We start from the raw sequence: 14,785 nt of genomic DNA, 5'->3' as shown, positions 1-14,785 counted from the left end.
ACATCATGTCCTAAGTGTGGACCAACGCTTCCAAAATGTGAAAAAAAAAGGTTTTTCTAAGTTATTTAATAGTGTCAGTTTTATTAACCTAAATATACGTGGCTACTATAAATTTTCCCCACATTATACCCAGAAATCAGCATAAAACATCAAACTAGTGACAAATTCAAAGCGCCATATGCGAACTTTCCAAATCATAAATGACTCATGCAAGGGTCTTTTATGACCCATCAAGCACCGTAGTAAAACGTTGCGTGACGCAAAAAATCCTTAGGGATCAATAAGTTTGTTTTACTCATTCACCCCTTGTATAATAAAATGGTTGAATTATGGCTCAACATTGTATATCATTATAAAATTACGTATTTTTTTTTTACATACTAAATAATAAATAACTGGAAAGGATTAGGATTATTGGCCAAATCAGAAAACCCTTTATAGAGTTAATACTTGCTAAAGTTAAACATATTATAAGTATAAATATTTTCTTTTATAAATTTTAAGACCATCACCCACCATCCTATGAAAACGATGTAATAATTAATAATATATAAAATACAAACAATCTTTTAGATTTATCTATGCTAAAAAAAATCTCTTACTTTCCAATCAGTACTCAGAAATCGTACAGCAAGTATTTAAGCACTCCCTCGTCAATCTTAAAGCAAAAGAGCCGAGGTTTTTTGCAATCCAAACTTAACAAGATGAAACGGGAAGGGAATCTTAAAAAGAAACACGTCTACCGAATTTTTAATTCCACCCGCTATTACTGTAGATCGAACGCGTCGTCAATTAAATTACTTATTCCATTGTCAGTGCAAAGTGTTCAAAGTTACAACAATTTCGTTCAAGCAGAATCAATCCTTAAGTTTTGGGGATAGAAATCATGCTTTTCGCTTAAAAGGGAGGGAATGTACCCTATTTTTGGAACCCCTTAGACCCCTGGGAATTGTACTCTGGGTATGCAATGTCTACATTGCGTTTTGTACTTGTTTTCATGTTGGGGATAACAATTTCATCTCCAAATATACATTTTAGATGAAGTTAATGAATGAATTAGCATTGCTTGGAAATGAAAAGGCATTCTTGTTTGGATTAATTTAATTAATGTTTGATTAGAATTAGAAATACTTAAGCGTATTTAAAATCTTAATACAGTTAACATAATAAAGTTATATTTATTTAAACAATTTTTTTTAGGTATATTTATTTAAGGGGTAATGTATATACTTAGGATGTAGCGTTAAAACTTTTTCGTTTCGTTTAAAAATACATTCATATAGAAAAAAAGTACAATTCACAGCTTTATTAGTAAATACCACATAAACTAAAAAAATACATGTTGTTTGGCAGACCCTCACATCACCAGAGCACGGGTTAAAAGAGTATAATAAAATTACTTGTCGTTCAGTCATCACGTACATCATAAAAAGGAATGTGGATATAAAAACATCAGCTCAGCTGTATATAAATTAAAGTTATTTTTAGCTGTACCCTATACATAGCAAATTAGACAGAGGGAACCTGGGAACCTAGTGTTAATACAGCCTGTTTTCTTTAACAAATCGGCAAAGTGTCGATTTAGTGATCGATTTGTTTCGAAAGGAATTATGTTGTTCAATTCATTTGCTGGGATTATAAGGGAATTAAGCTTGAAACTATGAGATGACAAATGTTTCTCGATTTTAAAGTAAAAAAGAGTATTATGAACGACTCAATATTAGAATTCATTTCGATTCGTTTTGTTTTTTTAAACTTCGTGACATACCCCATATTAAGTAGAGTAGACAAAGTAGTGTTAAGATGACCGTACAGGGAACCTGGGCTCTAGCGTTAAGTCCTTATAGTCTGTTTCCATTAAGACACTTCCTTTACCCACTTTCCGCCAAATTCTGGAGGTTGATTCAAGGAACTCAACACCGCGTTTTGCCTCGTTACCAGAACGAGGAAATGAAAATATTAAATATTTTATTTCCTCGAGTGGGAATCGAACCAATTACTGATCTGACTTCTATACGACATCATTATGGATATGAAGCAACAAAAGTAACAACAATTACAACAGCTTTCTGAGCGAATGAATCATCTACATTTCTCTTAGGCAAATTCACAAAAAAATCAAATACGTATAAGTTATTTTATATCCTGACTCGGGGTTTTCAGATCTGCGATAGATTGATCCCATCAATAGCACTAGATGTTCGTTTATACGAAATGTTGAAGTGACCAGTGACGTAGTCGTACATACGCAAATATTTCAGACGTAAAATACCATCCGCCTTTTTTATTGACGATCTTACCACTTTTGCTGATTGACGGAGCTTTAAATATTTTGATTGCATATAGTTAAGGATTTGCAAGATATCATAAATTTTATATGTCAGTATAAAATTATTCTACTTTTTTTGTTAATTTCTATGTTTTTAGCAAGATAACCCAATTAAGTTAATACACTCTATTTTCTGCAAAAAGCTTACTACCAAAAGTGGAATTGAATCCACAACTGCCGCATTTTCAGTCAATGCCGTTAACAGAGTGATATAATATATATTACTAAATTATATATATCTTAATTTCATATAGACATTCTAATACAAAATTTTAAAATAACCAACCGTTTCTGTTCCATTAGTCCCCCATCGCCTCCGGCGGGGAATGACGACGATAAATTATACGAAATTGTTGTGATCCCGAATATTGTGTGTTAGTAGGAGATGATAAATGTGTGCGCGCTCCGTTATAATAATCTACGGTCTTTGCAATTAACTTGTTAATATTGGTAGCGTTTAAATGCTTAAAATAAGGTATTTAACTTTAAAATATTCAGCTATTATATAAATTGTTGATATTGTTTTTCTTTTTCAATTTTACGCTGTATTCCGCAGGTAGAAAGAATTCTAATTTTCGAGATACTGCGTGTTGAGTGGCGGATTTAAACGCCGCGTTTTGTCTCGTTAGCAGAGCGAGGAAATGAAAATAACTTATTCCTGAGATTGGTAATTAAACCCAGAACTAGCGTGCGACGGCACTATATGCTTGTTCTTGATATAAAAAGGATATTAGAGGGAAATAGTGCTAATGTAGCCTATATTACTATTTAAGCTATCAAAATTTATATATATTTTTTACTTTTTTTTTAACTATTAAAGAACATGTAGTAGAAAAATATCAAGCACCAACCAACGTGGACGCCTTAAACATATTCCCCAAGGTAATTCGGATGCAGAGGGAGCGATGAGGAACTTCTGCATGCTGTAAGGGGGAACTATTTCAAATGTTATGTACGTTGTACTCTTAATAGTCGCCTTGAGGCATGTTTGAGTATTATGTCGATATCTCGGTGCGGCAAAATTGAACCGTTAAAGATTTATACCAATGCGGTACTTTCGTTACAAACTGTGCTACTAATAGCGTTTGTTAGGTTATTATTGGTGCTTAAGTTTTTAGTTTAGTGTGAGGTTTTAGAATGTATGAGCGTTTTGTAATATTAAGGCATAAATAATTATTTTCATTTATTCCTTTCGGGTGCGCAACGCATTGTTTTGAAAAATCAGCAAATGGGGTCCTAGAGTGTCCTAGCAATAGGTTCCCTCTGAAGCTAAAAAATAAAACTAAATTATTTGTCCAGTGGGAATTGAAGACACCCATATGATAAGTTTGGCCAAATTTATCATATCTCATGCAATCAGCAGTATAGGTAGAGTGCACCTAGTATATTACACTCCATTCTTTACCTTACGTACAGTACGAGTTTTGATCCAGCTCCGCATCATATACCAGAGCCAGGACTTATTACAAATGAATATTATAATCAATATTAATAAAGAGCTACCGTAACACTGTTTGTACACCCTCAACCCCTCAAGAGCATTTCATTCTGCATGTGAAATAATTCAAGTGCTTATGAACCCCAAAATTTCTGTTATATTTGGTCAATAATCTTATTTTTATTAATATACGGAGTATAAAAATGTAACTCAAGGTGACCCCCAGTTCCAGCAAATAATGCTATAAAAAGTATAATTTTTCAACAGGTTACTTTCTTATTTAAGTCATTCTTGTTATTATGACAATTTATTGCATATAAGTTTATATTCAAACTAGTGGGCCCAGACGCGGCTACGCCCGAGAAAATATGAGCCTAAATAATTAAATTAAGTTAAAAAATAATAATAAGTGGAGATTTATTATTAGAAAAAATATCTGAGTAACCGAAATGAACAAACAAAAGAAGTAAAAGTAACTAAAGGAAATTCTTAATATTAGAAAAAGTACCTAAAGTTTGCCGTGCGCGCGTACTAAACATTTTTCTATATTAAATAATTATAAATTTTTGCGAACAATATTAAATAAAAAAATCCCAAATTATTAAAATTACGATATTTTAAGTGTATAACATCGGTATAGATAACCGAACTGAGATAAATTAATTATAAGCAGCAAATAATTACATAAAAATAATAGTAATTCGAACATATTTAAAAATTTACAAAACTATCAAAGTCATCTGCCCGTTCGCGTCGGTCATACTATACCACTCGTAGGCTAGGTCATTTGGAATCAGTGACATCTTATTTATTAGAATGTTATACAGTAAATTATAATTTCCATCTAGATGAAATGCTAAAAATGACTATTATATTTATTTTCATAAGGATGAATATCAAATTATAGAAATCATCTAATTTTTAATAATGTATACAAATCTATATCGGCGCGCGCCATGTATGCATTAAGCAAACTCACTTTGGGTGACGTTTTCTTAAAACAACAAACTTTGCCGTTGCTTAGCAACGCGTAGCGACGATTGTTATTAACATGGCGGAATAAATTGCTTGTCAAATTAATTATTTTAATATATATATTGGTATATATCGAAAATATTACAAATATGAGAAAAAAAAAGTATCCTATGTTCATCCCGGGACCCTCAAGTATCTCTATATGAGTTTTTTATCACAATTAAATTAGCGGTTTGGCCCTGATTGCGTAAAAGACAGACAGACAGACAGACAGACAGAGTTACTTTCGAATTTATAATATAGGTATGGATAGTTGACAACATTTTTTTAAATTTAACTTTAAACGTCGAGTCCGACTGCCTCAGTGGCACAAGGGTGTTTTGCGCAACGGATGTGGGTTCGATTCCCACTTGATATGGATAATTCAATATTTCATATTTTCGTTTCCATCTTCCCGTCGTTTTTTAAGCCTAGTAACGAGGAAAAGCGTGTGGGGCCTCTATCACATTATATTTAATCAATATAATTAAATTAAACATCTTCCTATTAAATCGAATACCCGATTTAAGCCAGGGGACATTAACTCGATCCGTGGGGTCCTTTTTAACGATTGCCAGCGTCATTTAACTTAACATATTAGAGGAAGGGGTTGTAAACTGATCAAGTGGAATCGCCTAATGTTTTTATTTGCGCAATTTGGGATTAAGCCGTAACGTATTTGTTTGGTTTGGATTTTTGATGACATTAAGCTGATTGAAGGTTTGATATCCGAAGAGGCGCTAAATATTGGGCGGAAAGTCGGGAGTCTTGTGGATTCGATGCTTGTAGGTTTGATTCCCACTCGTGGTAATATTTAATGTTTTCTTTTACCTAGCTCCGGTAACAAGATAAGGTGCGATGTTGTGTTTTGCCACGCGACACGTACTGTCTCGAAATTTCGGCGAAAAATGGACGCTGTATCCTGCACATAATATAAAAAAAAAATCAGCTTCACGCTGTATCCCGTACACAGCAGGGTAGGCAGAGGGAACCTAGTGTTGAAATACTCCGTTTCCCACTTTCTGCCGAATTCTGGAGGCATTGCGTGTTGAGTGGTAGAACTCAACGCCACGCTTTGCCTCGACACCAGAGCGAAGAAATGGAAATATAAATTTCCAACGCATAATTCAGTAAAATCTGCTAAATTTAAATTTTTAAAGTTTCAATTTAAGTAAATATTGATTAATGCGACAAGCTTTTATGATCATACAAAATTGTTTATAGTGAGGTTATGAGTTGGTCGTTAAAATATAAAAGAAAAATATTATTTTCTCCTTCTTAGAGCGTTTAAATAAAAGCTTTTTCTAAAAAAGATTTTTGCCCTTTAATTTATTCTACAAATAATAATAGTTATAAAATCAGATCTATCCGTTAATACAAAAAATCTAACTAACTCTTTTAAAATCCAATAATTCCATAATGACAAAAGCCCATCATTAAAAGTAATGAATTCTTCAAATAATGATTTCGCTGTTACTTTTTACGCATGGCGAAATTCCGACGTTCAAATTGTAAACGGTCCCCTTCTTTACAATTTTCTTCGGTGGGGTTAAGTTTGTTAAAGTACTTTCAATTTCTCACCCAAATCAAATGCAAGCAATTACTTAAAAACCCAAGTGAAGCAGGAGTTCAACGCAAATATAAATGAAAAAAAAGGTAAAATGTGAAGTAAGAATGGATATTTTTGAGATAGGTTCTGTATAATATTAATAATTGTATTATTTTTACAATATTTGAGTTGTCACATACTTTTTTGTGTTATTTTTTAGCTTCAAGCTTTATTTATCACTAGCCGTATAGAACCGTACGCCTAATAGTATAGCCTTTTAGAACCGTAAATAAAGGTAGTTTGTTCTAAATACCTGGCTCGCCTCATCCACTGTCATCAATCTACATTTAAGACCACCCTAAATATAATACCCTCATACTTTTTACGTGACCTTCCTCCAGTATCATCAATACTTTGTTCTCGGGTTCTTCAACCGAGGTTCTCTCTTGATTCATATTTTTTTGCCATTATTTCATATCAAAACTAAGCCTGTAAATCGGAAAACGGAGTGACTTAACACCAAGTTCTCTCTGCCTATCCTACTATACAGACGTGCAGCTAGTAAAAAAATACCTACTTGACGGACGATCGCTTAAAAAAAGGCTAAAAATAATATACGAGATCAAATTCAGATACAATGATTTTTTAAAAGAATTTTAACACGTTATTCCTGTTGTATTTATTTATTTATCTTTAGCTTTACGCTGTATGGCACTCACAGCCAGCAGGGCAGGCAGAAGAAACATCGGAACTAGTGTTGAGGCACTCCGTTCTCCACTTTTAAATTCTAAATAGTATTAAGTAGGTATACAATATCTATACCAACCACCAATAAAATCATCAATAATACAAAAATTATGGCAGTTTTAACATAAAAATCGCATAATTCTAAAAACCACACCAGACTCCCGCTCCCATGGGCGAGCCGCGAGGTACGTGAGGGCAGAATTAAAATTATAACGAAAGAAGTAGTCGACGAGACGGAATGTCTACGTGCGATGAAATTTTACTTTACGCTGATTACGAGCTGTATATAACAAAATGTATCTAGAATAAAACAAAAAATATTTAATACTTAAAATTTGAACCTGGCTTTTAGTTATTCGAGGGACTCTAGTGTTAAGACTGCGTGTTGAGTGGCAGATCTCAACGCCGCACTGTGCAGTGTACGAGACCAAAGTGAAAAAATGAATAGAACCCCCAACTATCTGAATCAAGTAGGGAACTGTAGTTGCGCGGTTGACTCGCGACTTGCTTACAACTGAGATTTGGAATTCTTGTAGATTTCTTGGTAGTATAGGGGGAGCATCTATACTCCTCAAGAAACAGGAAACGTAACTGATATAAAATTTTCTAGATAAAACATAATTACATAATTATTATTAATTTTTAGTTTTTTAACCAGAAGCTTAAAAGAAAAATACAGAGTCCTTATATAACTTTGTTTTCCGTTTGTCAGTATATGCAACTGTCAAGACAATTTTTAAACAAAATATCTTCTCACATAGCAAAACACAAGTGTCCCAAACACCAGTGACATGACGAAAACTCGTAACATTATACATATTTTTTTTCAGCTGAATAATAAAATATTTAATAATAGCCAAAGTTAATAAATGTAAAGTAGCATATTATATGTATATGAGTTTTAGTATCGCGAAGTGCACGAAGTTTCAAACATAAATTGTGAATTAAACGTGCTATAACAGCAAAGCATGTACGTGTACATGACATAAAACTGCCTGAGCGTTTGAAATTGTAGAGTCAAAAGAAAAAATTATAAAATAATTTATTATATTTTTCTCTCCAAAGGTAGAAGGGAGGTAAAGGTAGAGAATGGTGGGTAGAGGAAAACTAGTGTTAAGACACTCCATTCCCCACTCTCTGGAAATCCGAATTCTGGAAAAATTTAATAATATATTTCCTCGAGTGGGAATCGGACCCACTACCTGTCACGTTACAGTCGTACGCTTATACCCCTGCACCACGACTGGCATATGTTACTTGAAATAACATCCTAAATATATTTTAGGATCAGTCTTAAACAATATTTATTGTAAGCGGAATATCTCGTAATGTATATAATGCTTCTGATTTCTAATAGTATACTTTAAATATTTTTTCATATAATATTTTTTTTGTCTACAGTACATTGATATCTAATAAACGAAAATTTTGTGAGCACATTAATATCATATCTCTTATTCAATACCTACTAGCAAAAAGTCCTTGATTTTTACAGTTTTTTTAAATAAATCCAAATATAGCATTATTTCCGTGCTTACAATAACTTTGCGTGATTAACAAAAGAAACGTAATAGAAAAATCGCCGCAAGAAATTGTACGACATTGAAATGTTCTCATATTATATTAACTACATATACATAAAGACCGTCTAGTGGCCGTCGTGGTGTAGTGGCTCAGGCATGTGACTGTAGACGAGACGATTATGGGTTCGTTTCCAAATGCTTAATATTTGCATTTTCAATTGCACTTTATTTTTTATGTCGTTTATGTTAATCAAAATTGATTTTTGTTTAAAAAAAATACGCAAAAAAAAAAAAAAACTGCGGTTGGCCCTTTCTCTCTGATAACCTGAACATTACCAGCGTGAAGATAAAAAAATATTAAAAAAAACGAGTGTTCTAACTCTCTTCAAACACGGGATAATGAGATAACTTCCCACGCGTCAATTTTCCACACGATATCTCCACAATTCGGTACTAATTTAAAACTTCCAGTGCTCTATGGACCATTACACCAAGCAAGTTAATGTTTAAATTTATCGCTTACCCGCATTGGTAGAGACCATGAGCTGAAGTGTAGAAAATTAATGTAACCCTAGTATTCTGCAATCTTTCTGTTTTATTTGTCTATTTCTTATAATCCAAGGGTCAGGCACGTAACCCATATAAAAACTGTACTGCTTTCTAGCTTCAAACTTCATCTCTAATGAGAGAGAGACACCTACGCGACTACCTGTTTTGCCTCGTCCATTGTGATTAAATTACTTCATTTTCTATTAAACATTTCCTCACGTGACAATCAAATGAAAGTAAGAAACTCTGACGCTGCGCCACGGCGGCGGCCTTGCTCATTATTTAGGTGCCGACAAGTTTTATTCACGAAATCATCTGGAAAGCAAGACCAAGTTGGCTTCCGAGGAACTAGGGATCATCAGCTGAGCGAAGCAGTACTTCACACCAAAATGAAATGTACCCTGGCCCTGTATAGGCCCTAGGTTTGACCTTGTATGGACTGTTCTTATCTCTGAGCTGGTGCGCCACAGTATCAGCTTGACCCATTTAATCATTTACAACGTAGAGCCATTCGAATTGTTGGGGACCCAATGATTTGTGAAAGGCTTGACACATTGGCTTTGCATAGAGATGTCTCAACACTGAGCGTTCTCTGCCGCATATATCTTGGGAAGTATTTTGACCTGTTACCTGCCGCCGAACACGCAACTGTGGAATCGCCTACCTGCAGAAGTGTTATCAGGTCGATACAACATGGGTACCTTCTAAAAGCGCATTTTTCTCCATCTTCAAAGTCAGCAACGCACCTGTAGCTCCTCTGATGTTACACGGGGTCGTGGGTGGCGGTGATCACTTAACATCAGACGACCCGTACACTCCATTGCCTTGTCTTTTGCCATAATAAAAACTGAGACCTGTCATGGCGCAGAGGCGAAAGCGTGCGCCACTCAACCCGCATTGCGTTCAGAGTTCAGCAGTAAGTGGAGAACGGAAGAGTGTGACAATGATATTATAAACCAATCCACATAGAGATAAGCAATTAAAAGAACTAGTTCAACAAAATAAACTTCTTTAATATCAATATTCAATAAATTAACAAACAAAATGACGTCAATGGAATATACACTAAATGATATTTTTAATCAAAAGCAGCTTAAAAACAATATAATCCCATATAGCCTGTATAAAATATTTTAGGCTGTATACAGACTATAATCAATTTACGGATTATATATATAAAACCACTATATAGCCTATATTACTGCTATACAGCCTGTATAAACCCTAACTTCTTATACAAAATTAGTTCCCATCTTTGTAATTTTGCTATAGGAGCATCATTATCCACTCGCTTATTTTTCTTATATTTTCTAAAGAAATCTCCATCGATTTTGACCCTTCTGTCACAAATATTATCTGTTTTCGTTGTAGACATAGTTTGGTGTCTTGGATAGAACAACCATTTCTTGGATCCGAGGCCGTCACTCTTCAGTACTTCTTGTATGCGGTCCTGATTTTTCTTTGTCGCTAAATACTTCGTTGTGTTCTTTTTGTGTTTGCTGGCTGAAATTTGTTATATTTTTTTTAATAATATTTTTAACTTATATATTTTTTAATTCTGTCGTACTTAGACATGTTAGCATTTAAAACTTAACTAAGATAATAAAAGATAATCTCCACATACTATAGTCTACACGCAATCAAATATGTATTTCACAAAAAGAATAAAAAGAGAAAGCTCTCTCAAGCTTCAATGTTAATAAATAATTTAATAATATAAAAAAAATATATATAATTAAAATGTTTGGGTAAACAACCTTTCTCCAAAACACTGTACAAATCGTCGACCTGAGCTTTAAAGATGGCATCGTAATAAAATTCAGCTATATAGATAAGAAGCAATAAAATTCACATTTTATAATATTACAGTAATAAAATTTATTAGCTATATTTTTATGTACGTCTCTTATTTAACGATGTATAAGCAAAGTAAGCGCAGTGTCTAATCACTCCATTTATCGATTTCCACGTGATTATGAGACATCGCGTGACAATTGGCGGAATTCAACGCCGCATTTTATTTAAGAGGACAGAGCAACAAGGATAATTAAATAAATAGACAGTATATTCCATAGTGGTGGCCGCTTCATTCTCCCTGGCTACCTCTCTAAGGATAAAGCTTGACACTGTAACGTGCACAGTATAGACAGAGGGAACCTGAAAAACTAGTGTTAAATCATTCTGTTCCCATTAGACACTTCCGTTCCCATCTGTGAGGATAAAGCGTGAAGCTTAATAAATAGAACCTGTAACTTTCGCGTTTACAGTCAAACATATTTATTGCTACAACTGAGCCAGAATATTTTTTTCCACTATTTTATATGTAGACATTAATAATTCACGAAATTCGCTATCCATTGTCCGCGAGTTTATTGTTATAAATTAAAATCACAATGAACATATTGTTAATAATTTAAAATTGAAATAAGTTTATATCCCGCTATTAATTATATTAATTAATCTGCATATTATATTAAAACATTAATTGAATTAATCGCTTTGAAACAGTTATTTTTTTATAATGTATAATTTGGTAAGTGATAAGTATACATAATTATATGGCATAATTATACCCTCGAATATTAGTTGGAAATTGGGGAACGGAGTGTCTTAACTTTCCCTCTGTCTACCTTGCTACATGCAAGATATAGTGTGAAACTTATAATTATGATATAGGGCGCAGTTAAGTTTGTTTAGCATTACATAAAAATACCGGTAGCTGACAGTCGTGGATTTGATTTTTCAATCGAGATTTTGGTCATTTCATGATACGAGCTTCTGAAATGATGAAATATGAATAATTGCAAAAAAATATTTTTCTTGTTTCATCGCTATCATGTAGCGAACCATATACGACACATATATTTGATATTTCCACATAGTAGCAGAGTAGGCTAAGAAATTTATTGGTAATTTATTAGACAAGAATACCTGACGCCCTACTCTACCAGCAGCAACTTCAGGGAAGAATCGAACCTACAACCACCGCGAGTTCAACAATATAAAGACTCTTTAATAAATAACTAACTAACGTTTCAAATAAAGCACTCTAAACGCATCCAAAAGCCCAGGTTCTTTCAGGCTTTCTCTTTTACTTCCGGTAGCGGATTGACTCCTGACCGATCTCGTCACCGAGTGTGATGAACGGGAAACACTGCGGGTGCGGGAACGGGACTCTGATATACTTCTCGATATAGATCTTTTGCTCTCTTGCTTAGTGCGGCGTGACTTTGATCGACTCGATCTATGAATAAATAAAAAAAAGTTAAATATCATGTTTCTTTTTTTTTCAATTTCTCGATTTTTGCCGTATAACAAGGTAGGCAATCGAAGCTAGTGTTAATATGTTACGTTCCCTATTTTCAGAAAGAGGGAAATCATTAATTCTTCTGAGTAGGAATCAAATCCACAACCATCGTGGTTACAGTCAGACTATCTGTCTATGGGATTTTTTAAAATTTATATTACTAAATTAATTATTTCTCTTTTTCACAATTTATTTAGAAATTTAAATTATTATTCCATACCGCCAATTAAAAAATATAAAAATATTATGATATAAATAAATCATATGTGGGTAATATAGTGGCAGACCGCTGGCATCCAACAATAAACACATACTCAAATAGAGCTGACCGTTTCAACTTCCCACCGTAATGGGCCAAGTTTGATAACACCAAAGCTGTATATTAATGTTAATTAACACGTACTATAATTCTGAATGGTAGTTCTATATAATATAATTATTTTTTATAATTATATTTTTTTCATATTTTTTTATTTAAATACGGTAATCACTTACCGCTTGCCTCTCTTGTCGTTTACTGGGGTCATTCCATAGTATTCAATTCCGTCACCATGATCGGGATGTCCATGAGCCACTGTAAAATGATTGATATTATTTCATATGAAATTCAGTTCATTAAGTTCTTAAATGAGGCTATCATGGGCACAAGCATGCGATTATAAACGCGACTATTGTGGGTTCGATTCCCACTCAGAGAAATGAAATATTGTATAATTTCATTTCCTTGCTCTGGTTTCGTAGAAAAACGCATTATTGAGTTAATGTGTCGAAAATTGGGCGATAAGAGAGAAAGAGAGTGTCTTAACACTAGGTTGTCTCTCTACTCCGTTATATGCGGATATAGCGTGACATAAAAAATTAATAATAATATGTAATAACTATAACCAAATAACTTACAATGTTCAGGATATTCCTCTTGTTGTGGATATGGGTAGGGGTAGCCATATGTTTCCATTACTATATTTATTTGTAATTTTTTTAATAAATATGTATATTTAACAATTTATTTTAACACTGTCAATTTTTTTGTACCTGTCATTTGTAATATCTTATGAAAAAAGGTTTCATATATGAATTATAGTTAAAAAACTAGAAAATAATTAAAATAATACATATACGGATATGAAACAGCGAAAACAATTAAATTGGATTTAATTTAAAGTCATTCAATGCCTTTAAATCCAATTAGAATTAAATTAAATCTTTTTTTTTACGTTTTTTTGCTGTATAGAATGGTAGAGCTAAATTAATATTAAGACAATCGGTTCCTAAATTTCCACCCAGATTCAAGACATTGTGTGATGAGTGGCAGTACTCACTACCAAACCTTGTATTCTTGACAGAGCGAAGAAAACAATTCATCTCATTGAGTGGGAATCGAACCACAATCATCGTGTTTACAGTTATACATACAATGCGCCGCTGTTCCACAACGGCCTACAAATTTTCCTACATTAAGAATTCAATAATTATAATTCAATAAGATTAAACCGCCCAAATTAGCGATAAAACAATAAATTTAAGATTTACGGCACTTAATAAAGGGATCTAAGGAAAAAGTGTTCGCGTTTAACTTTGCGATTTGAAAGAAGAAAAATCTAAAAGTAAGATAAATTAAGAATCGATGAATGCTTAATGGCTCCCTCCATTAGAGGGTTTTCAGTTTGTGGAACACTTTAAAAAAGAAAATTTTTAACTACTCTCCTTATAAGTTTGTTAGGGTACAAGGAGGTTGGGTGACTGAAAGGGTTAAAAATAGCGGGTAGGTACTCAAAAGAAGAAAACAGCACGAGGCCAGCGTGTAGTGATGGATGTGGGTTCGATTTCTACTCGGGGCAATGATTTTATCGCTCGCGTAGCATAGGTCATTAGCTTCGTCATTCTACTTTCAAAGTCTCGAAATTGGGCAGAAAATATAGAATGAAGTGAAGCGGAACTAAAGAAGCTGAAAATAAATAAATTTATTCGTCTTTCTGTCTGCCAAATGATAATTCAAAGCATTTTTAAATATTTTTTTTATCAGTAATTTGTCCCAGAAATGTTAAGAACATAAATAAGTTGTAGCAAGCGTAGGTATATAAGTATTTTGACTTATAGTTAGCTAATTAAAATGGCTTATGGCTTAGTGGCGGTAGGTTTCCAAGAAGTGCTAGTTTGAGACTCGTTATATTAAGTTTATTGTATGTTTTTAAAAAATATAAATGAAAAATAAATTTTATATCTCTTCTAGTGTCTCTAATATCTGCAAAACTCTTACAAAATACCGTTTCTGAACTTCGCCCCATTCCTTCCTTATTTTTAATATTCCACAGCTCCAACTCATTGAGTT

The 14,785-nt window shown here is 33.3% G+C and overlaps 1 protein-coding gene across 1 annotated transcript; it reads right to left on the bottom strand.

Moving 5' to 3' along the window:
• Positions 1–10,346: 10,346 nt before the first annotated feature.
• On the bottom strand, positions 10,347–13,411 carry LOC146541144 (uncharacterized). The gene is made up of 4 exons (XM_085194820.1): positions 13,354–13,411; positions 12,952–13,030; positions 12,182–12,393; positions 10,347–10,652 (listed from the first exon to the last, which is right to left on the bottom strand). Exons 1-4 carry the CDS (start codon positions 13,409–13,411, stop codon positions 10,354–10,356), a joined length of 648 nt encoding a protein of 215 aa, XP_085050946.1. The 3' UTR covers positions 10,347–10,353.
• Between the last annotated feature and the right edge of the window lie 1,374 nt (positions 13,412–14,785).

The sequence above is a fragment of the Heliconius melpomene genome, chromosome 1 (genome assembly GCF_056956725.1).
Source record: "Heliconius melpomene rosina isolate 202511_hmr_F chromosome 1, ASM5695672v1, whole genome shotgun sequence".
In the NCBI taxonomy this organism is placed as follows: domain Eukaryota; kingdom Metazoa; phylum Arthropoda; class Insecta; order Lepidoptera; family Nymphalidae; genus Heliconius; species Heliconius melpomene.
The sequence above is the reverse complement of the archived record's forward strand: the minus strand, read 5'-3'. Positions and strand labels throughout refer to the sequence as shown.